General features: G+C 38.6%; 1 protein-coding gene across 1 annotated transcript; it reads left to right on the top strand.

The window, feature by feature from the left end:
- Window positions 1-18,293, top strand: MED30 (mediator complex subunit 30). Its single transcript, XM_036406249.2, has 5 exons — window positions 1-120; window positions 477-682; window positions 1,524-1,682; window positions 4,732-4,842; window positions 15,913-18,293. The coding sequence occupies exons 2-5, from the start codon at window positions 509-511 to the stop codon at window positions 16,006-16,008; spliced, it is 540 nt and encodes a 179-aa protein (XP_036262142.1). The 5' UTR covers window positions 1-120; window positions 477-508; the 3' UTR covers window positions 16,009-18,293.
- Window positions 18,294-23,052: the final 4,759 nt, after the last annotated feature.

Raw genomic sequence — 23,052 nt, 5'->3', positions numbered from 1 at the left:
GGCGCGGCCCGTGCGGCGGGACCCGGAGTGCGGCGGGACCGACGCGTCTGGAGCGGCTGCAGCGCACAGCGGGGCCGGGGAACGCTGCGGGGCCGGGGCAGCGCTTCGCCCCGGGAGCCGGTGGGTCAGCGGAGGGAGGGGTGGTCGGGCGGGTACCGGAGCCCAGGGCTGCGGTTCTGCCTGGTGGAGCTGGGCAAAAACCTCTGTCGTGTTCCCCTTGGGACGGATCGGAGCAGGAGCGAGCGCAGTGACCGCTCTGAGGGGAGGGAGGTGCGTGAGGGACACCCCCAGTTCCACCGCCCGGCAAAGCTGTGGTGCCTCAGGGAGCCGCGTCCAAGGGGTGCTGCCCTGAGCCGGCCTCAGCTGTTGGACAGAACAGCGTATGGGGAAAGGGAGTGGGATTGCCACCCTACAGAAGTTTGCTGGGATAGAGTCAAACAAGCATTTGATCGTTCCATCATCACCTCTTTGTGCAGCTTGCCCTGGTGTGACGGGTCAAGGCCGGGAGATGTCGACCCCCCCCCTGGCCGGGGCAGGGATGCCGCCGGGCGCTTTCTCCGGGACCCAGGCTCAGGCTGCCAGGGAGGTGAACACGGCTTCGCTCTGCCGCATCGGCCAGGAGACCGTGCAGGACATTGTCTTTCGAACCATGGAAATCTTCCAGTTACTGAGGAACATGCAGGTGAGAAACAACTATTGATACACTCGGCTTCCGTGTTTTTATCACCAGCTGCCAGTATATATAGACTGAAGAGACACCTTAGGACGTTTAGAAAACTCGGTCAAACTGCTCTGAAAAGGAGAATTGGTTGAAGAAGTGAGTGCTACTTTTAATATATTTGTTTAATCCTGTACACTAAGTGAAATTCAGAAATGCTGAATTGTCATTGCCCTCCCAATAAAAAAACCTCTCAATATGCTTAGTAACTATGTTTGCTTTTATGTACAATGAAGTCTGTTCATATGTCAGTTATGTTTCTCTGCTTATGTTAACATATGGGGAGAAAATTTAGAGGAATTTTCATTGATCTTTTTCTGTAATATTTTTCACCTAAAACTTTTTTTTGTTAGGAAAAACAACATAATCCTTATTTATGTCTACTTACTGAGAAAACATACAAATTTCTGTTGTGTTTTCTCTGTGAAGAATACAAGATAAATAATCATTCCCACTCCTTCTGTATTTTCACAACTCTTGTGTCACTGGATTGAATCGCGTGCGGTTGAGACACAAAATCTCAACCCCAGTCACCACAGTGTCATATTTAAGCATTGTGAAGACACTCACTGAAAAGTCAGAGGGATTGATGATGACAAAAAGTGTAGAATACATGAGGGTGTTTGACAGCAGTGATTGAGCACATAAAATATGTAATTTTCCTAGTAAAGAAAATAAAAATTTCAGTGATTGCTATAAGAAAAGTGTGATTGTCTTATTCTAAAATATACAAAAACCTGTCTGATACCTTTATTCATTTCATGTGACAGAAACTTTAATATTTTTAATGTTTTGGTTCTCTAAGTTACCAAATGGTGTTACTTATCATACTGCAACATATCAAGACAGACTGGCAAAGCTGCAGGAACATCTCCGTCAGCTATCAATACTCTTCAGAAAACTGAGATTAGTCTATGACAAATGCAATGAAAACTGTGCTGGGCTCGATCCTGTTCCCATAGAAGTAAGTATCTTCATTTATGTATAAATTGTAAATCAGAATAACCAGTCTGGATAGCAAATGATCCATTTTCCTCAGTTGCAGGAAACTCATAACAAGTTTTAATGTTACTGGAATTATTCAGTGGACTGAATTCTGTTTATTAATTAGAGCTTGTTGAAAGATTGTGAAACTTAGTGTCTAGTTGACACGGTGTTCTGTCATAAGTTGGACTTGGTCTCAGAGGTCTTTTCCAGCCTCACTGATTCTGTGATTCTGTGAAAGCAAACTTAATTTAAAATTTTAACCTTTTTTCCTCTGGCTTCTTGGTATCTTCACCTAATTTGTTTCTCCTAGGTAAAAAAAAAAAGAGGATCAGGGCAAATTTTTACAAGAAGTGGGAAAAAGCCTGCTTCAAGCTCTCACCTGTCAGCCTGGCTCCTGAGTAATAAGTATTATTTACTTTCTCTAGCCAATAATCTGTGCCTCCATAGTTCCCTCACTCAGCCATTCCTAACCTGCTGGGCAGTGTGAACCAAACTTAAATGTGCAGTGGTGATAGAAAAGTTACAACATAAAACTTCCAGGAAGGAGAATTTGCCAAAGCTTTTCTTAACAACACTGCTGTCATTTGTTAAATCTTAAATGCCATCTTCCCCATAAGTTGTTTCTAATTTCTAGTAATGCTCGTAAACCCTGGGTTTTGTTACAATTTGAGTTGTTCCTGCTCTATATTAGCCAGAACTTTGAAATTCTTTAATTACTGACATCTGGATTCTGAGGCAACTTTATTAATGGACTTCTGATTGTCCATTGAATTTTAATCATACAGGCATTATATTTGAAGTTTGAGTCTCTTAACTGAATAGGAGTAAAGAAATGAAGAAGTCCATTCTGTACAGTCCATTCTAGACTGCTATTTCAGTGTACAGTTGCTGACTTTTGACAAGGGTTTCAGAAAAATTTATCTGGAAACCTGACAGCAAGCAGGGGAATAAGTTAATTTTCCCATTTAAGAAAATAAAACCTGTTTTCACAGTGTGTTGAACTTGTGTCTTCTTAAAAGCTTTTAATGTGTCTTATTTTCCCTTATAACAGTGGAATGATGTGGCATTTGCTTGGTTTTTTCTATAACTTTTCACATTTTTTTCCCATTATCAGGATGGAAAAGAATCTCCATAGAGAAAATAAGTAGTCACTTCAGGCTTTCTTTAGTGCAAGGTTTCACTGATAACTTAGTCACAGCAGAGTTTTTTATTGATAGTTGGGCTTTTTTTTTATCTTCTTAGTCTTTTCTTCTCTGAACTTAGTAGATTCCTGCCTCCTTATGTTTTTATTGGTTAGAGTGAATGAGAGTGACACACCATTCCTCCTGGATCAGTTTTCTTAAATTCTTCTTCCAGTAGTTCAACAATAATCTCAATTGTATTATTTAGTGGCTGATATTCTAACCATGTCTTTACAGAATATCAACAAATCTATGTTTTTGAACAGTCAAGAGACATCTATACCTACTAGTAATACTTATTCCATTTTTATCGATACAAATGTTTTCATAATTTTTGGTAATGTGTACTGATGTGTAATAAGTATTGTTAACTTTTTGTTAACCAACGTAGCAAGGCATGAGATAATTGTGAAGGAGATCTGCCTACAAAGATTAAATTTCCTGCTTTTTCTGTGTATTAGGTATAGTTCAGCTTTTCTTGGTAGGTTTGTTTTTTGTTTAGTTTTTTTTATCTATCATCTTTTCTGAAATATAGGGAGGCTTTAAAGAAATGTTCTTCTTTGAGTGCTACTTTATTTTTCCATCAGAGAGTTTTTTCCAAAAGCATATAGCAGCCCTACTACTTCTTCTTTATGGTCTGCAAATGTAGTAAGTGGTGAATATTTGCCACTTTTTCACGGCATTGTTTAGTGTGGTAGCTTTTGTCCATTTTGCTAAGCTTAATAAGAATGGCTGCAAAAATTTTTGGTTAGAAGGAAATTACATTTTTAGTGGTATAAATCAAACTAAGTTTTCCATCAGAAGCTGGAGGCAGTGAACACTTTGTAATATTGCACCCCAACCTAAGTAAGAAGTTTGTATGCACTTGATGAGCAACTTGCTCCCGGGCTTTTAAACTAATGTCACTTTTATCAATATCAGTTTTCCATTTGTCTGTAATATGTTTGTGAACATGGATGTACTTTTGCATAGTACAGGACAGAAAAAACAATGTCAGAGTATGGACTTTGTGGAGGTATTATCCTTTAAGAAATTGTTAGTAGCTTGGGAGTGTTCTGACACAGAAACAAGTGTTTGTTTTGTATCTAGTATGTTTCTTTTCGATCTATTTTTTTAGGAAGGAAACATATAGTAATATTCATTTACAAATTTTACGTCAAGGAGTTTTGGCTTTGTCCAAGCTTTCCAAAAAAGACAGTGCAGTATGGTCCTCTCCAGCCTAAACCAAACTGTGATTCTGTGTGTCTGAGGAGACCATGGTGAGAAATACTTACAGAAAAACTCATTTATGTAACTGTGGGCCTGGTCTTAAGAGTAGCCAAACAGAGGCTCATTAAAACAGCAAATCATAACTAGAGTATTAGCCAAGTAGCTATGTAAAGCCAGTCATATTTGTGTTCAGTATATCACTAAAATGACTTATGATAATGAGAACTTTGTGGTTTTATTTCTTAGTGTGGAATAGTAAATTTTAAAACCTCAATCTGCAGAATTCAACTACAAGGATTATCTATGACGAATGTCTTAAAATGGAAAGACTGACTTCTGCCTGCAATTACAAAATTTCTTTGGACTAGGCTTGTTAATGTGTGAGATTGTGTCTTTTGGAAGCACATTGTTTACCTGGAGAGCCAACTGAGGTCATTGCAAGGCCTTGAGGTTTGAGGTGGCAGGCAGGCTTGTCTCCACTTTCCCTTGGGTAGTTAGAACCTGTGGAGAAAATGGTAGTACCCTATGTATGTCCTGGATTTGAGTATTTTGAGTTTTTTCTTTTTTTATTTTCCTTTTTTTTTCTTTTTTCTTTTTTTTTTTTTTAACTAAAGCTGATGTTTCTTGTCTTCACAGCAACTTATTCCATATGTTGAAGAAGATGGCTCCAAGCATGATGATCGTGGTGCTGCAAGTCAGCTTCGTTTTGCTAGTGAAGAGAGAAGGGAAATCATGGAAGTTAATAAGGTAACAAAGTTGAAATTCATTTGCATAAACTGAGAAATGTCATTTTCACGTTACAAAGCCTAAATTTCCAGATTGCTGTACTAAATACAGAATGTGTGATGACTGCCATCAAAACTGGAAATAACTGGTTTTTATTTATGAATATTTCAGTATTGACCTTTTAGTTAAACAACTATTTTTAGCCGTACCTCTGGCAGTAGAGTTTCCTAACAATTGGGCTTCCTGACAATTCTAACTTGTGTCTCTTTTAAAACCAACCTTTATTTTTATGAATACAGTGTGTTGTGTTTATGTGCTACCCACTAGATATTGACAGTACAAACTGAACTAAGGTGCCCATTGCACTAATTTATCTTCAAAACTTACCTTAGGTGTAAAAATAATTGATATTGAACACCAGATGTAAATATTTTTACAATTATGTGAATTGGTAAAGAATTTTCAGGGCTACCTTCTGGATTTTGACAGTTTGAGGAAGACTGTTCCTTTTGTAAAGAGGAGCATTTACTGAATCTTGGCACATTCAGAAAAAATGTACTATGAATTATAAATGTTTAATGAATTAAAATGTTAAATTTTCAGTTTGAGTGGCATTGTGCAACTGGGTACAATTAGTGTAGAGGGTTTCAAATCTAAAAATAATTATGCTGTAGTAAAAGATAATGTAATACAGAGATTAAAAATACATAGTTTTACCAGACCACAATTTTGAACATTGTTTCTTCAATCTGTAAAATAGAAAGATAGGATTAAATACATATTTCTATAGCTGTAATATCTGCAAATGCTCAGTAAGAAGGAGTTATAATCTACAAAAATAACTGAACAAAAGAAATAAATGGATAAAATGTTTATTTATGGAATGAATAATTGATGGATTTTCAGCTTTTAAAATATTTCCAATGCTTTAATTTGTCTTCCACAATCATACATGTATTGAATTTTTCATAACCCATTTATTTAGAAAAATGCATGTGTATTGTACAGGGAGAAATGAGGACTGTGTGAATTTAGAGAAATGCAGTTGTCAGCTCTCCTGTTGTAATCTTTCTCTTCACTGCTGATGTAGCAGTGTTGAATATATTATATTGTATGTAACGTTGTACTATGAATTAATGCACATTTATTTGCAATCTTTACGTGTTAATAAGCTTAACTGTCCATATTTGCTGTGGTTCTAATAGTTCTGTGACATGGTTTTGCCCTTGTTGTTGTACTTGTATGCTAATATGGTTTTAAACCTCCTTGGTGTGACCTTGTGAAAATAATTTCATAAATTTTTATGAAGAGTTCTGAACCTTAAAAAGGTTGATGGTGTTGCAGGACCATTGGTAGCAAACTGGTAATTAAGAAAACATTGAAATCTTCACGTAAATATAGGGTGAAATCCTGTATACTTAAATGCCTAGACCTAATTTCCAGATTTTCCACAGGAAATCTTCACAAGGTAGTTGAACTTTCTCTAGAATTCTTGTGGACAAATACTTAGTAACTGCAGGAAAAGAAAGTTAAACTTCGTGTTTTTTGAAAGTTCACTGATTTTTTCTTTGGTCTCCCTCCAGTTGTATAAGCACATCTACTACCGTTTTCAAAGTTCAAATTTTAATACATTACAGACTAGGTAATGCTTTTATGATTAGAAATATATAAATTCTTTTTTTTTTTTTCAAAGAAAAAGCACTAGAATCAGATAATTGGCCTAATTTCTAACACTGGCTGCTGGGTTCAAGGAGGGCTTGCTCTTGGTCTTAGCTGGCACATCTGACAGGTCTTCAGGCCTCTCTAATGTGTAATGTCCTCCTCCAACTCAATTTGATTAATTAATTTTAGGAAAATTTCAGTAATACAAAATGTTGATGAGAATACTGTGACAGGGAAACCAACATGGTAGTTAAATAAGTTTTTTATATTTTTGACCAAATCTTCCTTCTGCTCCTTGTTCTGTTCTCACCTAATCCTTTTTGCTTTGATAGGCATTATTTTTTCAGTCTTACATGTTATTGGTATTAAAAAAATCATTGTTGCAATAACCCAAGACTTTGACACTATTGTGATATTTGAATTAGTTCTTACACCTGCCTTGTATCTCTAAATTTTGCCCTTCTTGCCATGATACCCCAGCCAGTGTGATTTCTTTAGTGGCTCTGGATGTGTCAACGACACTCACTGCCCCCCTGTGTGGAGCACTGCCAAAACTAGTAGTAGCTCTTATAAGCCTTGTGGATCATATATTCTCACATCAAAATGTCCTCATTCCATGAACCACTGACTTGAAAAACAGCAGCTTTCCTTTGCTACTGCAGGTGTCTGGGAAGGGAGCATCCTCAGGAGGAGGCGGGGGGGGGAGCATCAGGTGCTTCCTGTGCTCACCATCCCGTTCATGGAGCAGGAGAACCTGTTGATGTAACAGAGTTCCTAAAAACTGCAGGAGTTTTTCATATTAGTTTATTGTGACACCTTTTTTACTTAGTTATTCTGCTATTTTGGAGTTACCTTTGAGGTCAGAAAGTCTAATGGCTGTGTAAGTACTTGTCTGTTAATTTAAAATATAGATTAGTTTACAAGGCAATGAATTTCTGTCCTAGCAATCCAGTAATAATTAGCAACTGTAGGTTTAAATAAAGCCTATTAAGCTTTATAGCATAAGGGAGTTTTGACCACAATAAGAAGCTTCTACCATTATTATAAAACAAACCATTTCGTGAGCCCTAGCTACCTCTATCTCTTGTCTTAAACAATTCTCTCCTGCAGTTCCCAAAAATGTAGCTTATTCTTTTTTATCTGTATATGTTTTATGAGCTCATAAATTGTTGAGGTGGTTGAATTTTTTGGAATAAATTACTGTTCCAGAATCAATTTAGCACTTGAATTTGTCTTTTAGTACGTCTTGATCCAGTTTTCATTGAAATGAATCTATTTGCAGCAAGTGGAAGATGTTACCAAGATTTCCTCTCCTCTGCTCATGTTTTTCAAGTGTTTAATGTTCTGTCTATTAAGTTTTTTATCTTTAAAGTATAGAATCATCAGTATTATTTTCAAGATGTCAGGCTCACCTTCAGTCTGTGGTCTTGTAGTATATTTGACAGGACTTGAAACAGAAATACCAAATCAAAAATTGAGAATTATTTAATCTGTTTTGCTGCCCTATCAATGGTTTTCTTTATTGCTCACTTTTAGAAATGGAGCAAGTACAGCTTAGGTTTCATTCATGCTGTAGGTCTGGTTTCAATGAAGCACTTAGGAAAACCATCACATAATGTGTAGGTACATTTGGGTGAAAACAAAGCAAAATAGCATTTGGGCATTCCAGATAGCCCTTAGAAAACAATTTTATTTGCTGTTCTTAACTAATGTTTGTTAAGTGTTTAACAGTGATCTTGCTAAGAGAGAAAAAGACAATCTACGTGACAGACTCTTAAGTTAAGTAACAAGTTTAGCTCTGGGCTTTTTTTTTGGTAGCACAAACATTGTGCCTTGCAGCTGATGCTGTTTAGGACTATGCAGAAAACCTAAATTCCTTTTAAACTACATTTTTCAGTATTTGAATGTATTTTAATTGGTTTGATATGTGCAGAGTCCTTTTTCACCCAAAATATGAGTGTGCACGAAAGAGCGCTTTGGGGAGAGGGGAAGAATTAGTTACTTGGACACCTTCTGGGCAGCTTAATCTGCACTGGAGACAATTCCATGAATTTTTGAGTACCAAACTGACTCTCTGCAATGGTAGAATCAGAGGAATTTAGGCTCAGTGGGAGGTCTGGAGATTATCTCGTTCAGTCCCCAGCCCAAGACAGGGTCAACCAGCAAAGTTAGATCCAGCTGCTCCAACTCATGTCCATGCTCCAGCATTTCAAATACCTGTAAAGATTGAAATTCTGTCTTTTCTGGGCCCTTCTTAATGGTTGCCTTTTATTGTGAAAATTTTCCTAATGTTACATTGGAAATTTTTTTGTCATAACTTGTATATTCACTGCCTCTCATCCTTTTGCTGTGTATACTCAAGAGGAGTCCAGCTTTCTCTTTTCTGTGAGCTTCATTAGGTGGCTGAAGAAATCACTGAGATCCTTCCCTCTGGCCTTCTCTGCTTGAGATTGAACAAACACAGCTTTAATCATTGTGGTAGCCCTCCACTGGGCATTATCCAGTATGAAAGAGCTTTTTGTTGATCCCTAAATTGGTCAGTCATTCTCCAGAGCCAAATAGAGGAGAGTATGAGAGGTACTCACCTGACCTGAGAGGTACACTCTTACTAATACAGGGCAGAGGGCAGTTTGTCTTCCTTGTTGCAAAAAAAGATCTGCTGATGACTCCTGTTAAACTCATTAGAAAGTATCTAAAAGGACCTCAGATCCTTTTCTGCAAATTTCATTTCTATTCAGTCAGCCCTCTGCCTGTGCTGTTGTATGAGTTTATTCTGTGTGCAGATGTAGGATGTTGCTTTAATTGAAGTTCCTGAGATAGGTGTTGGCCTGCCTTCCCCACCTGTTGAGGTTTCTCTGGCTCCAGTATCCCACCACTGAGTATATTTTCCATTTTCCCCAGTTTGGCATTGTCCACCAATTTGATAACTTTGATATGGTGATTAGGTCATTAAGTGTGATTGATCATTAATGAGGATATTAAGAATATTCACCTTAGTATCAATCTGAGAAGCTTCAAGGGTGACCAACTAGCACTTGATCTTAATACTGATGATCCCAGCATTTAGAATCCCATAGTCCAGCCAGTTTTCCATCAGCCCAGTAATTCACCTGTCCAAATCACATCTCTCCAATTTGCTCAAAGGCAATGAGAGGCTGTGTCAAAAGCCTGACTAATGAATGATTTTACTTTATGGAAGTGAAGAAAATCTCCTGCTCCCTCCTTGCCACACAGCCAGTCATTTCTCTGTAGAAGGCTGTCATGTTGGTCAGGCACAAGGCATCTGTAGGAAATCCAGTGTGGCTGTTCCCAGTCACCTTATTATATGTGTCTGGATATGACTTTCTGAAGGATTTGCTGCACAGTCCTTCTGGAGTTGAGTTAGGCTGAGTGGCCTGTAGTTTTCTGGATCTCCCTCCTTGTCTTTCTTGGAAATGAGCTGAAATGTTTCCTTTTTCATCAGGAGCATATCCCCCCTCTCCAACAGAAAATTAAGTAGGGTGGTCTTGTTATGTCATAAACCAGCTTTCTCAGCATTCGGATGTATTTTTATTCCAGATCATATATTATTTCCTTTTCAGTTTTGTATAAAATGTTGCACACAATTTTTTTCACATTGCATCCATATCAAAACCATATCACATTTACAAAGTTGAAAAAAGTTAGGAAAAGGTGAGCATAAAGCTGCCTGTAAAATCCCAACGTCCCCTTTTATCCTCTTACAGATGTATATTATACAACCTTTATTGCATTACCACATTTGGTTCCTCTTCCCCCCTTCCCACTTTCTATTCTGGAAGAGTTCTTTGTGCTATTCTGCTTTTGTGGCAGACTAGGCAATATTTAAAGTGAATCAGTATTGTAGTAAATAAGATTATAAAAATCCTGGTTTGTGACTTGCCTGACTGGCATTAGACTATGGAGTAAGCAGGGAATTTGGGAATGAGAAGGAAGGATTTATTGTGTGTAGTGAGTAACTAACTAAGGCAGCTCTTGGGAGCTGAATTTTTTTTTCTCTGCCACAAATTATCTGTGGTAGTTGTTCATTCTTCCCCTTATGGCTCATGGTAGCTTTGAATATGTGGGAAGCTGTTAAAATACAAAATTTAGAGATGAACATGAATCTTAAATATCTTTGGACAAAGTTGGCAGCACTGCAGTTTTATCTGTAGTGTTCATGTGACTGAGTTTGCCATCTGTAGCTGAGGATCATAGATCTGTGGGATTTTCATATAAAGAATTGGGATGTAACACTGAGAAGTGTGGTGGAGAAGCACCTTGGGGAATGAATAATTCCATTACAAGCTACAGAGCTTAGATGGTACTCAGTAAATAAGACCTCAGACCTCATTGTCAAATGATAAATAATTGGTATGAAGCAAACATCCATCTATTTGAATGAAGGTGCTTATTCCTCTCAGAACAACAGATCAGTGCATAAATACAATCCTGTCTGGGTCAATAGGTGAAAAGTATTGAGCTTGCAGCAGAGCACAGGCTGTCACTGGTGTTTCTGTTTGTTTCAGGAACACAGGGTTACACATGCAGAAGGAGCAGTTTTCCTTTCAGCTGTCAGGTGAGGTGCAAGGCAGAAAATTCAGTCTCTCATTTCTGCTAAATGTAGAACAGTCATGCCTGTGGATGACATCAGGAAAAGCTGTAGATACTGGACAGTGAGTGTGTTAATGTTTAATTGCACAGCAGTTACTGTATTAATGATGAATATTTTTTATTCCTTTGGAAAAAAAATATAAGTAGATTGATATTTGCATTTATTATGATGCAAAATGAGCCTTGGTATCAGTTGAGCAGCCATAAGTTAAGACACTACTTGGCAGCTCTAAGAGAGTTCGAGCAAACTGTTGAGGGCACTTTTTCCATCACATTTTTTCCCAGCTATGTGCATATAACATAAGCTATATGCATATAGCATTGTAATAGTCTCTTAACTACCAAAGGGAAAAAGCAGGTTTTTCCACCTTCATACTTCAGAGATTTCATTATGAAGGATTCATTTAAAAAAAGAACAATATAAATGTCACCTTCCTATTACAAACATCGTGTTTCTGTAGGAATTTCTTGGGCTTGGCTTACCTGGAAACACGGAGGCCACTGTCACTTTCATAAGGCTTTCAAGAATCACTTCCTACAGCAGTTCAATGGTCAGAAGGAGTAGCATGAGTATTGTGTCCACTCTGGGCTCCTCAGCACAGGAAAGACAGGGAACTGTTGGAGTGGGCTCAGAGGAGAGCTACAAAAATTACCAGAGGGATGGAACACTTCTCCTATGAAGAAAGGCTGAGAGTTGAGGCTGTTCAGTCTGAAGGAGAGAAGACACCAGGGAGACCTTACAGAAGCTTTTCAGTACCGAAAGGGGGCGTATAAGAAAGATGGGAACACACTTTTTAGCAGAGCCTGGTGTGACAGGACAAGGGGTAATGGCTTTGAACTAAAAGAAGGCCAATTTTGATGAAATATAAGGGAGACATTTTTTAGGCTGAGGGTGATGAAACACTTGTCCTGAGAGGTGATAGATGCCCCATCCCTGGGAACATTCACAGTCAGGTTGTACTGGGCTGTGAGCAACCTGATTTAGTTGAAGATGTCCCTGCTGATTGCAGGGTTGGACTAGATGACCTTTAAAAGTCCCTTCCAACCCAAACAGTTCCATGATTCTATACTCCTGGGAGAGCATATGATCCAAGTTCTCTATAGACTCTTAATCAACAAAGTAAACATAATTTTTAAAAATTTTGCTAAGATTTATGGAAGTAAAAGTACTGTGGTTATTAATATTTAATGTTAATATTAATATGGACACTGAGATGTCCTTCTGGCCTGTACTGTTGTAGATCTTGAATAGAGCAGGTAAAAACCACAGCTGGCACAGCATTCAGGAGAATGGTCTTCAATACAAGATTTTCAAGATAGAAATAGATATTTTCTTGGTTTTTTTCCTTAAGCAGAAGAGCCTGCGCAACTTAGACAGTACTATTGATGTTTTTACAAGCACCACTTGGAATATGATCTTACCATGGTGTTTACATTATTTCCTTTGCCCGAATAAGGGATTTCTAACAAATGGATTGAGTGCAGCATAGTGACTCACAGGGATGTTTTAGTTTTAAAATTTGAAGGATACATGAGCTTTAAATGAGGAGAGAGTCAAGAACACTGTGCAAAGGAAGGATCTGATACATCTCTGGTTGTAAGTTGTGAATTGGTCTAGACAGCACTGATTTCTAATGAAATGCCAGTGAAGCAAAAATGACTTTTGGTAAAAAATGTATTTCAGTCAAAGTTGAAATTACTGTGTCCTAGTGAACCCAAATCTGTATGAAACATGGCAGGTTCTTTATGGCAGCTTTTCTTCCTTGAAAGACAGCTATTTTCTGGATGTTTGTTATGGTTCTCCCACCTCGTTTCATTTTTGTGGGTTTTGTGCTTCAGTAAATGTTTTCGTAAGTGACCTACCCCACCTAAGCCAGCTAAGGTCTTCTTGGTTACTGGAGGGTGCAGTCCTTGCCAGCCCCATCATGATGGCCATAATACTTACAAGCTCAGTCAAAATGGTCCCCACTGAAAATTAATATCACCAAAGAAGACCCCCTAGGGTAGGTTTTCAGTCAGATCACTTTTCTGACAGGGAGGAACTAAGAGAAACAGGCCTGACAGATGTAACTTGAATTTAGGTCTCTTAAACTCATTATAAACTGCCTCATAGATTTTCCCTGTGCTATCTAAAAACAGATAAAATCAGAAGCTGTAGCATGTATGTAGGATGAAGTACTTTTTCTTGTTTCATACAACTGTTAATCCTGAGAAGCAGTCTAGAGTTCAACTAAGTCATTTCAACAGAAGGAGGAAAGAGTGGGAGACAACTTGCAAGCAATCTGTTCAAATGAAAATTTGTCACTGCTGCAAAAGCTGCTTAAAGATTTTGCCCATTTCCCAAGAAGGCCATTTCACCTATCTTTTCAAGGTTAGGCTTGAGTTGAGATGTTCTTACTGGCTCAGCAAAGTCTTAAGCAGAGGCCAGCACTCCAGTGGTGCAGAACATATTAATTATGTAGTACTTTGAGGTGTGGACCACTGCCTGTCAAAGATCAGTAACAAAGATCACTGTATGCATTTCAATTAGGAGACTGTGCTCTCTGAAGTAGATTTTTTTTCTCCTCTCTTTATTCTTTCAGCAGCCTAGCAACCCAGGGATGGTGCTTCATCTTAGATGTTTTTTCTGGCTCCAGAATAAGTAGAAGAGCTAAGAAATTAGCTCCTCACTAAAGATGAGGATCTAAAATTATCTTCAGATAAATAAACAAATTTATACTTCTTGTCCTTACAGATGCTTTGAAAACAAATGAAATCCTGTCTAAATGTTCCCCTGTCTAGCAGCATCAAATAAAGATCAAACAATTTACAGTGTCATAATGCTTTCACAAGAAAGGAAAACAGTATTACAGAATGAGCCTTTTGGGCATCACTTACACAAAGTTCATGCGAGTAGCAGTATTCAACAGTACAATTAGACATGGATGGAGAGAGAAAACAGCCTACTTCTCAGAGGTCAATGGGTCTGTCTTCTGTCTGTGACTTCAGTTACCATCACCAACTGTTCAGCCTTCATTTCCATTGATGCAGGTTTTGAAATCCCTTGAAATGGCATGGCCTCAGTATGAGGGAGTTACAGCTGCATTGAACTGGTAGTTTTGATGTAACAGTCACTGATTTCTCTAGGATTGGATGTTGAGGATGGCAAACAGAATTATGTTTAAAAATGCCACAGGTATGAACATGCTTGTTTATCTCATCCCTCTTGTGCTTTCTCAAGGATTTCTTGTGCTTATCAGGATTTTGCATTTATGACCTTTGGTAGGAAGACCCTTGCAATTCTGTCATTTCAGTGCTGTGGTAATTACATGCTGCTTAGCTTTCTCTCTTGTCTTTAGTAAGGAGATGAATCTCTGCTGTATATTGTGAAGTCTTGGATCAGCAAATGGAAAAGAAAGAAGCATTAGATAAATGCCCACATTTTTCTTTAAAACACTTTTCAGCCTGTCAAATGCTTGGTTAGGAATTCCATGTTAGTGTAATCTAGATCTGAGTGTTATCTCTTCCAGTGTCCTGCAAAGTCTGTATTTAGGGATATTTCCCTTACTACGGTCCCCATGTAATCTAAGCCTAATTACCATATTACTGCAGACTGTTTTTTACAGGTCTGAAATGAATAGGCTTCCTTTTTTTCCTCTGGACTTCTCTCCCAGCTGACCAGCTGGCAATTTAAAAATATTGTTGTGTGGACTGCATCAAAATTCAGGAGGCTAATTTTCAGGGTATTGCTTCATTTTCTCTCTGTTCCAGTAACTTCAGTTGTGTTACTGATTTGAGTCATGCTTTTAATGTATTGTCTTTTGTGTAGTGCAAATAACAAAGTTACATCAAACCTGAAAGATTTTGTTCTGTTTTGATGGAAGCAAGTCTTTCCTGGCCTTTTACTTTACTTGGAACTCCGGACTTCCCTAATGAATAAATAGTTTGATCTCTAATGTTGGAAGGCTGCCATCTTATCAAATCAGAATGAATGAATGAAATGAAATGAATGAATGAAATGAAATGAATGAAGGACAAACTGGGTACTGTTATCAACAAACTAACTTAGTTCTTAACAGCTTTGATTTGAGCAGGAAAAGGAATAAATGAAACAATAAATATGGGTATTATTGTGAAACATGAAAGGTTAGGGAAATTGTGTGATGTCTTGATGCCCTGATCTTTCTTCTGTAGAGACGTGATTTCTAAGTTTTGGCTATGCAACCAAATAAAAGCTAGTTTTCTGTTCTCCTATTCCTCCAAATGCTTCTGTAGTTTGCAAAAACAAATACGTAATTTTTAAAAATTCAAATGCTTGGGAAAACCTTTTTCAAGACAGGACTTTTAAAACATTACAGTTGACCTACACAGCAGAAGGGCTGCAAAAGCTTGATTTGCTTCACCTATACCCTGTGCTTTGTTCAAACTTGTACTGTTAATGCCTCATTTTTCTTGAAACCAAATTTATAAAACATATATTCACATAAATTTACCTACTCCCTATATTTTTTCTTCCAGCTTAGGATGCTCTCTTTTAGACTTTTCAAAGTGAGGACTGATCCCCACAGGCCTCCAGCTTTTGAAGGTGTCAGTTGTTTTGATAAAAGGCTGCTGTGAAACAAAACAGCATTCCCCCTCTAAGCAATGGTCCTTAACTTTTGAGGCTTTCTTGTATTTTTAGAATGTGCTTTAAAGAGGATGTATTATCCCACTAATAGTGCTCACTGACAACTGAGAAAAAGATTTATATAGCCTTTCATAGCACTGTAACTTTTGTTGAATTTTTGAGTGCACTATTTGAACTGTTCACAAAAAAATTCTAATAAACTCTTCCCACAGAAACTGAAACAGAAGAATCAGCAGCTGAAGCAGATCATGGATCAGTTACGAAATCTTATTTGGGACATAAATGCCATGTTGGCAATGAGGAACTGAACAAGGAAAATCAATCTTTGTAATTGAAGAAGATACAAACCTGTTTGGATATACTTAACTTCTTCTAAGAAGTGACATGTTTTTCCACAATTATATTGCAGTAATGTTTGAAAAGTGTGAAAGATTAAAATGTTGGGTCATTTTCCAGTAATGTAAATGGTTTGGGGTTTGTTTTTATAGAAGATTCGTTGTGTAAGTTTTACCTCTGTGATTCTGCTGTACTGCCTCAGTAATTTACAGTAGCAGTTTGGATTCCTATGCAGAAAGGGGTTTTATAAATTAAGTGTTTCTGTATTTTCTTTATAATACAATTAAAAATTATAAAAACATATGTTAATATGCAGTTAATTTTGCAGTGCAAATAGTCTCTACAGAGAGTAAAAGTTGCAAGACAGGAAAGGTACTCCAGAAAACTAGAGGGCTGAAATCAGCAACCAGATACTGCAAATCAGTCTGCAGTATTTCTTATATTATCTGCAGTGCAGAGCAGAGCAGGACAATCCCCTGCCTTACCTGGCTGGCAATGCTGGGCCTGATGCCCCCAGGACAGGGTTGGCCCTCCTGGCTGCCAGGGCACTGCTGAACCATGTTCAGCTTGCCATTGACCAGGACCCCCAGGTCCCTTTCCACAGCTCTGCTCTGGAGCCTCTCATTCCCCAGTCTGTACACACAGCCAGGGCTGCTCCATCCCAGGTGCAGAATGCAGCACTTGCCCTTGTTAAACTTCACACAATTGGAGATTGCCCGACCCTTTAATTTGTGGAGGTCTCTCTAGGGCCTTTCTGACCCCAAGGGAGTTGATAGCTCCTCCCAATTCAGTGTCATCCACAAACTTACTCAGTATTCCTTCCAGTCCCATGTTGAAGAGCACAGGGCCAAGGATGGAGCCCTGCAGAACCCCACTGGTGACAGTCACCACTCTGATGTGCCCCATTCACTGTAAGGGACAGTCACCACTCTGATGTGCCCCATTCACTGTGACAGTCACCACTCTGATGTGCCCCATTCACTGTAAGGGACAGTCACCACTCTGATGTGCCCCATTCACTGTAACCCTTTGTGCCCAGCCCATCAGCCAGTTGCTTACCTGTCATGTGACTCAGTTATCCAGCTGTGTGCTGGACATTTTGTCCAGAAGGCTTCTGTGAGAGACAGTATCCAAAAGCTTTGCTGAAGTCCCAAAAGATCACATCTGCTGGCTTTCCTAGATCACCTAGGTGGGTTACCCTGAACCTGGAAATCAGGTTCATCAAGCAGGACCTCCCCCTCATGAAGCCATGCTGACTCTGAGCAACTGTGACTGGTGGTGTATTTCTGTATGGTTGGTATAGTTTGGTTTTGTTTATCAGAATGCACTGAATAGAGACCTCATTAATCTTCTCCCTGTGACTATCAGTCGTAGTAAACTTTGGAGTACATGAACAGTTCATTATTTTGAGTTAATCATAAACCTTCATCTTTCTTTGTTCTAACTTTGTTACTCCTCACAATTTTCATTTGCCCTGAAAATAATCTTGAAATTTTTACTATCCACAGTTGCTGGCAGTGTGACTATGTGTCTCTTTCTTCAGATTAAAAGATACATAAAACAACAGTTTCAGTATAAATCCATAGGGCACTTTTAGTATTTGTCAGGTTGAAAACTAGCCATCCTCAGTACTTGCTTCTTGTGTATCACTTTTTACTCTTATTCCATGCCCAGCCAGACTCCATAGTAGTTTTGTGTGAAAAACTTGTTCAGAACGTCCTGAAGTGTCCAGCTTAATGGTATCCTTTTAAAAGCTACCTTTTTTGCAGTCTAATGGTTTGATACTGAATGCTTACTGATTTGAGATTCATGGATTTTAAAAGGTTACACTGATTTTCATAGAGTCATAGGATGGTTTGTGTTGGAAGGGACCCTGAGGATCATCTTGTTCCAACACCTCTGCCAGAGACGGGGATGCTCAGAGCCCCCTCCAGCCTCACCTTGAGCACTGCCATGGATGGGACATCTGCAGCTTCTCTGGGCAACCTGTTCAGTGTCTCACCATGCTCACAGGTGTTTCATTGTTCTTCATCCATCTCTTTAATTCTGTTTTTTAATAGTTTCAAACCATTTGTCTACTCCTTGAGGTAAAAATCACTCGTAACAGATCCAATCATACCTGGTTAACATTCTGTGACTTTCCCCTGAAAATAGGTACAATATAGTTGTCCTGTTTCTCTTTTCAAAGGCTGTAAATATTAACAGATGAATGGGCGTCCAGTCTTACAGTTGAAAATAAAGTGGTAAAAAATCTTGATTTTGATTAGTGTACCTGGTGTTGAAAGTGGTCTGTATGTATGACAATACTCAGATGTGAGTAGATGTCAAAACACCTTACAAACAAGATCTCTCTCTTTTCTCCCATGTGGCAAATGCAAGAGTAGATCTCTTACTCCGTGGCAAAGGCTGCAGCAGAATTGTTTGTTCCCTGTTTGGATTCACCACTATGGCAGATTTGCTGGTCAGAAATAATAATTTTTTCTGCAGCTGTGAGTCATAACTAGTTCATATGCAAAACTTTTCAAAAAGAGATGACTGCAAGTAGAGATTTTAGTTTGTTGTTGGTTTAAAATGCAAATGCATTTATCTATTTGCAAGCTGTAGTGGCAGCTTTCTGTTCAGTGCATGCATAAGCATGCAAGTAGCCTAGAAGAAGTATTTGAAGTGGATTCTGAAATGACACCATCATCTTAATTATGTAAAATTCTCAGTTCTTCATATTTTTGTTCTATTTTTGGAACAATTATGGAAAATGGAGATTAGACTTAACTGTACAGCTCAGATGGCATCTAGGTCCTACCAAATGTGTTTAAAGTTGGGTGACTTTTTTATTACACACAAACAATACAGAAGTTACCTAAAATGTGAGTAAGAGTGCAGCTATTGCAAGTAGATGTCTGGGTGATAAAATATTCAGCTTTCTCTGTGCAGCTGCTAGCAGTAGCCAAGGTCTGTACTATAGTTTTTCATCTGGGAGAGAGGAGACACACTTCAAACCACTACCAGAATAGATGGGCAGTAGCTAAATTGCAAAGTGCAGAAATAGACAGAATTGTAAATTATCACAGTAAATACTGTCAAAGCAGGACTGTGCAAGGTGCTGGACCAAAACCATACACTTTGACTTACACAGATGAAAGTAAGGGTAGTGAATATAATTCAAATGCTATCAGATCCATGAATTAGTATAGGATTTGGCCAAGAAGATGACAGTTTGAAGAAAAGTGGTGATTCCTCAGCTGTGAAACACTTGAATGAATTACTGGGTGTCAACATGTTCTGAAATTTAATATTTTATTAATGCTAACTGAACTTTAACTGCTGCTTAATGAAATGGCACCAGATGAGGTATTTACAAATACCAGTAAAGCAATACAAACACAGATGTTTCAGTGTTTGGTTTATGTATCATTGACTGTTATATCATTATATATCATTGAAATTATCTTCATGCTTCTGGCACTCCCCTGCTTTCCTCATGAGGCTGGTGGCTCTCAGAATTGCTGCCTGCAACAGTGCTGGGCTTGCTGTCCCTCCTGAACACACAGAGCTCTGACTGGCTCTGGAAGTGCCCCCTCTTCACTTGGAGCATCATTTTCCTGTGACTGGTAATAAATTTAGCAGCTTACTGATGGTTGGACTCAATGGTCATAAAGGTCTTTTCCATCTTAAATTATTCTATGATTCTGTGGCTATTTTTGATATTTTTGATAAGGCCTAAGCAGGATAAACATACACTTCCAAAAGCAGATACCTGAACGTACGATCATTACATTTTTGGACTACAAAAATATTTGAGGGGTTTGGATTTTCTGGGGCTTTGTTTTGCCCAGATAGAACCTGGGAGCGTAGAGCTACAATGCAGAATAATTTAAAGCATATTTGTGGAAAATAGTCCAAGTTAACACACACTCTAAAATACCACCATTAATCCAACACCTTTGTAGACAAAGTACCGGCTATTGAGCGTGTGGTGCAGTGTCACAGCACAGAAGATGCCTGCTAGGCACTATGCTAAGTCCAAGGTTTTTCTTACATAAAAAGACAGAAGTTCAGAGCAGATTTATGCCTTGCTCAGGAAAGATGCAAGGAGCTTACCTTGCCTCTTGTCTTCCATAGAGGCAGCAAGGACAAATCCATGACTATGCTTGTTGTCCCAGAGAAAAACCCTGCTCTGTATGTGGTATTTCTTACTGATGGAGAAGCTGGAACTTTTGCACAAATGCTACTCAAATTAATCACTAAAGAATGGATTTAGAGGGAGGAGGACAAGGATTCTGGTCTCACAGGAACCAAGATTTCATTGGTGTGCAGGATGGTTGCATAAACCAAAAGCACTACAGCTGAAGGGTAGCTGACTATTGCTGTGGAATAGCAGATACAGGTTTGAAGACCTGAAGTTGAAAAAAACTTTAAAAAATGTACAGTGGCACCCAAAGGCACTATGAGTTGGCTGGAGTTGACAGAGGATGGATTAGTTTAATTGCTTCATGCTAGCAGAGGAAATGGGGGATTATAAAGGAATTTACAAATACATCAGTGCAGAAATAATATTTGGGGAAGGAAGTGAGTAGTTTTCTCATTCCCCTTATGTAATAGTAACGAAGTCTGATGTGGTAGAGCATCAGGGCTTTAAAAGAGAAGGGCCTTTTCCTGACTTGGAAGGTTATTCCATAGGTAAAAAGAACAAGCTGACTGATACATACTGCAGGATATTCATTAAAGTGACAGAAAATATGTACCAATGCCAGTTTTTATTTAACACAATGTAATGGATAAGTGGAATGTAAGAGCTAAATAAATACAATATAGTAAAACTTTTGTTAAGTCTAACGTCTGTGTAAATTCTAAGGATTTTTTTTTGCTCATGTTGCATAAGGGCATTCTGGCATCTGTTACAACACTACAGAACAAATAACACTGTGAAGAATCATTCACAACAGTGTTTGTATTGGTTGAATTTAGTCAGAAGCAGAATCTGTGTTTTCCAGCACTTCTGACCAGACTAGGCCTAGTAAAGACCATCAGTGTGTTTGAGGTAAACAAACAGAGGCAAGTTTCCATGTGTCTCCTTAACTCTGGGAGCATCACAGTTCATTGAGTGCCTCCATGTTGAGCTTGTTTGGAGTTCTGCTTCTGCACGTGTTCCCAGCAGCTGATGGCATCTGATAATCACTGCTGAAGTTGTAGAAACTCTGATTTTTTTGCCTAAATCCTATAAAAGACCTGATGTGCTTGGGCCCTTCTTGGCCCCTTCTTGGCCCCTTGGGCTCTCACTTTCAGCTGACTGCCCCTGCTCCAAAGCTACAGAGCAATGTTCAGAATGAAGTTGAAATTGAGTGGATAAATGGAATGAATTACATACATGTCTGTGCTAAAATTTTCTCCTGTGCCTTTGTGTGCTTATCATGAAATCTTGCTTGAAAAATAAAGTCAGATTTGCCTAAATACAAAGAAAGATTTGTGATTTTAAAGTTGTCTGAGTAGCAATGGATAGAAATGCAGTTGTTCTAATAGCCATATAGTGGGTTTAGTGGTATTTACAGTCCTGGAGAAGGGGGAGGAAGTTCATGAAGACAGTCTGTTACTGAAATACATTGTTGGAATGGGAACACTTTCAAAAATTAATGGGAAATATAAAGAAATTCAACAGCAACAATCAAAACTTGAGTGGGTACCCCCTGGCCATAACATATAGGCAATGAAAGGGGATTTGGGAAAGCATATTTTAAACCTGCATTAAAGAGATTAATTTGGATACAGTGAGAGGGAAAAAGCCACTGCAGTTTTCGGATGCATGTCCAAATACTGCATAGTAGGGAGTGTGAGAGCTCTTGCTCTGAAACCATTGATTCTGATACTGTAATTCTGGATGAAATACTGAATTAGTTTTGGGGTCAGCATGATACTAACACAGTAGAAGAGAAGAATACTGATGTGGTCCCATATGAATAATGATTAGAATAACTTGTGAAAGCAAAGACAAGGCTCAAATACAGAAATTCTTGGGTAGATGCAAAGGGGAGGTAATGAGTGATTTGCAGTGGCTCTACTATAGAACAGTGAAAGAAGGTAAACAATAACTTTCACCAAACAGCAGTGAAGAGGGAAACCTCTTAGCATCAAGATATGAAATACTAATTTCCCTTGCAGTTTAAAAGATACCTCTTGGGTTACCTGGAAATTTTAAAGCTAAACAGCACAACAAGGCTAAACAAAATGTTGGGAAAAGGAAAAAAAAGAATCCTGTCGTGGATTGGCAGAGCAAGAGGTGGACTGAGCTGACCTGACTGGTTTTTCCACCTTTAGACTGTACAGTTGTAAAGCATGTTTATCAGATGACTGTCAGATAATGAGCTCCTGAGAGCACCTGGACTGGATGGCACCTGCAAGTATTAAAGAGGCTTTCCTGTCTTCTTTGTGATGATTTGCTGCTGAAATTCCTCTTCAGGTTAACATGCCCTCATGGAATTTCTATTAGAGGAATGAAATTGGAGCAGACAAAGAAATGAACCTTGTTTCTCACTCTTTGCTTCCCCACCTCACATCCCAAGCCTCCCACTCCTAGTTTTGATGCATTTCCTAGTGAAGTAGCTGATACCTGATTACTGTCTGTTGACTCAGTAGAACTTAGAAAGCCTTTTACTAACGGGACACGTGTTGCTATTTATCCACCCTTCCCCATCTTATAACAAAACCAGCTGTAGTGCTTGCATGCCTTGCAGCATGAGCTGGTGTCACAGTCTGCACCAGGAGAGCAGACACAGAGGGCAGACAGCACAGCACAGACACAGACACACATGATCTAAGCATGTAAAATATCTGATCACATACTGCCTCAGATATGAAGCAGCATTACAAAATTGTTATGTAAACCACATATTACTTTTATAGCATTGACATGCATTACATATATTTTTGTTTGATTTGGAAGTTTTCAACTACTTTCTAGAGACAAGAACTTTTTTTAAAGATTGCGAATAGTCTGAGCAACCACATCTTAAATACCCTCCAGC

The sequence above is a fragment of the Molothrus ater genome, chromosome 1 (genome assembly GCF_012460135.2).
Source record: "Molothrus ater isolate BHLD 08-10-18 breed brown headed cowbird chromosome 1, BPBGC_Mater_1.1, whole genome shotgun sequence".
Taxonomy (NCBI): domain Eukaryota; kingdom Metazoa; phylum Chordata; class Aves; order Passeriformes; family Icteridae; genus Molothrus; species Molothrus ater.
Note: the sequence above shows the minus strand (reverse complement) of the source record. Positions and strands in the feature narration are given on the sequence as shown.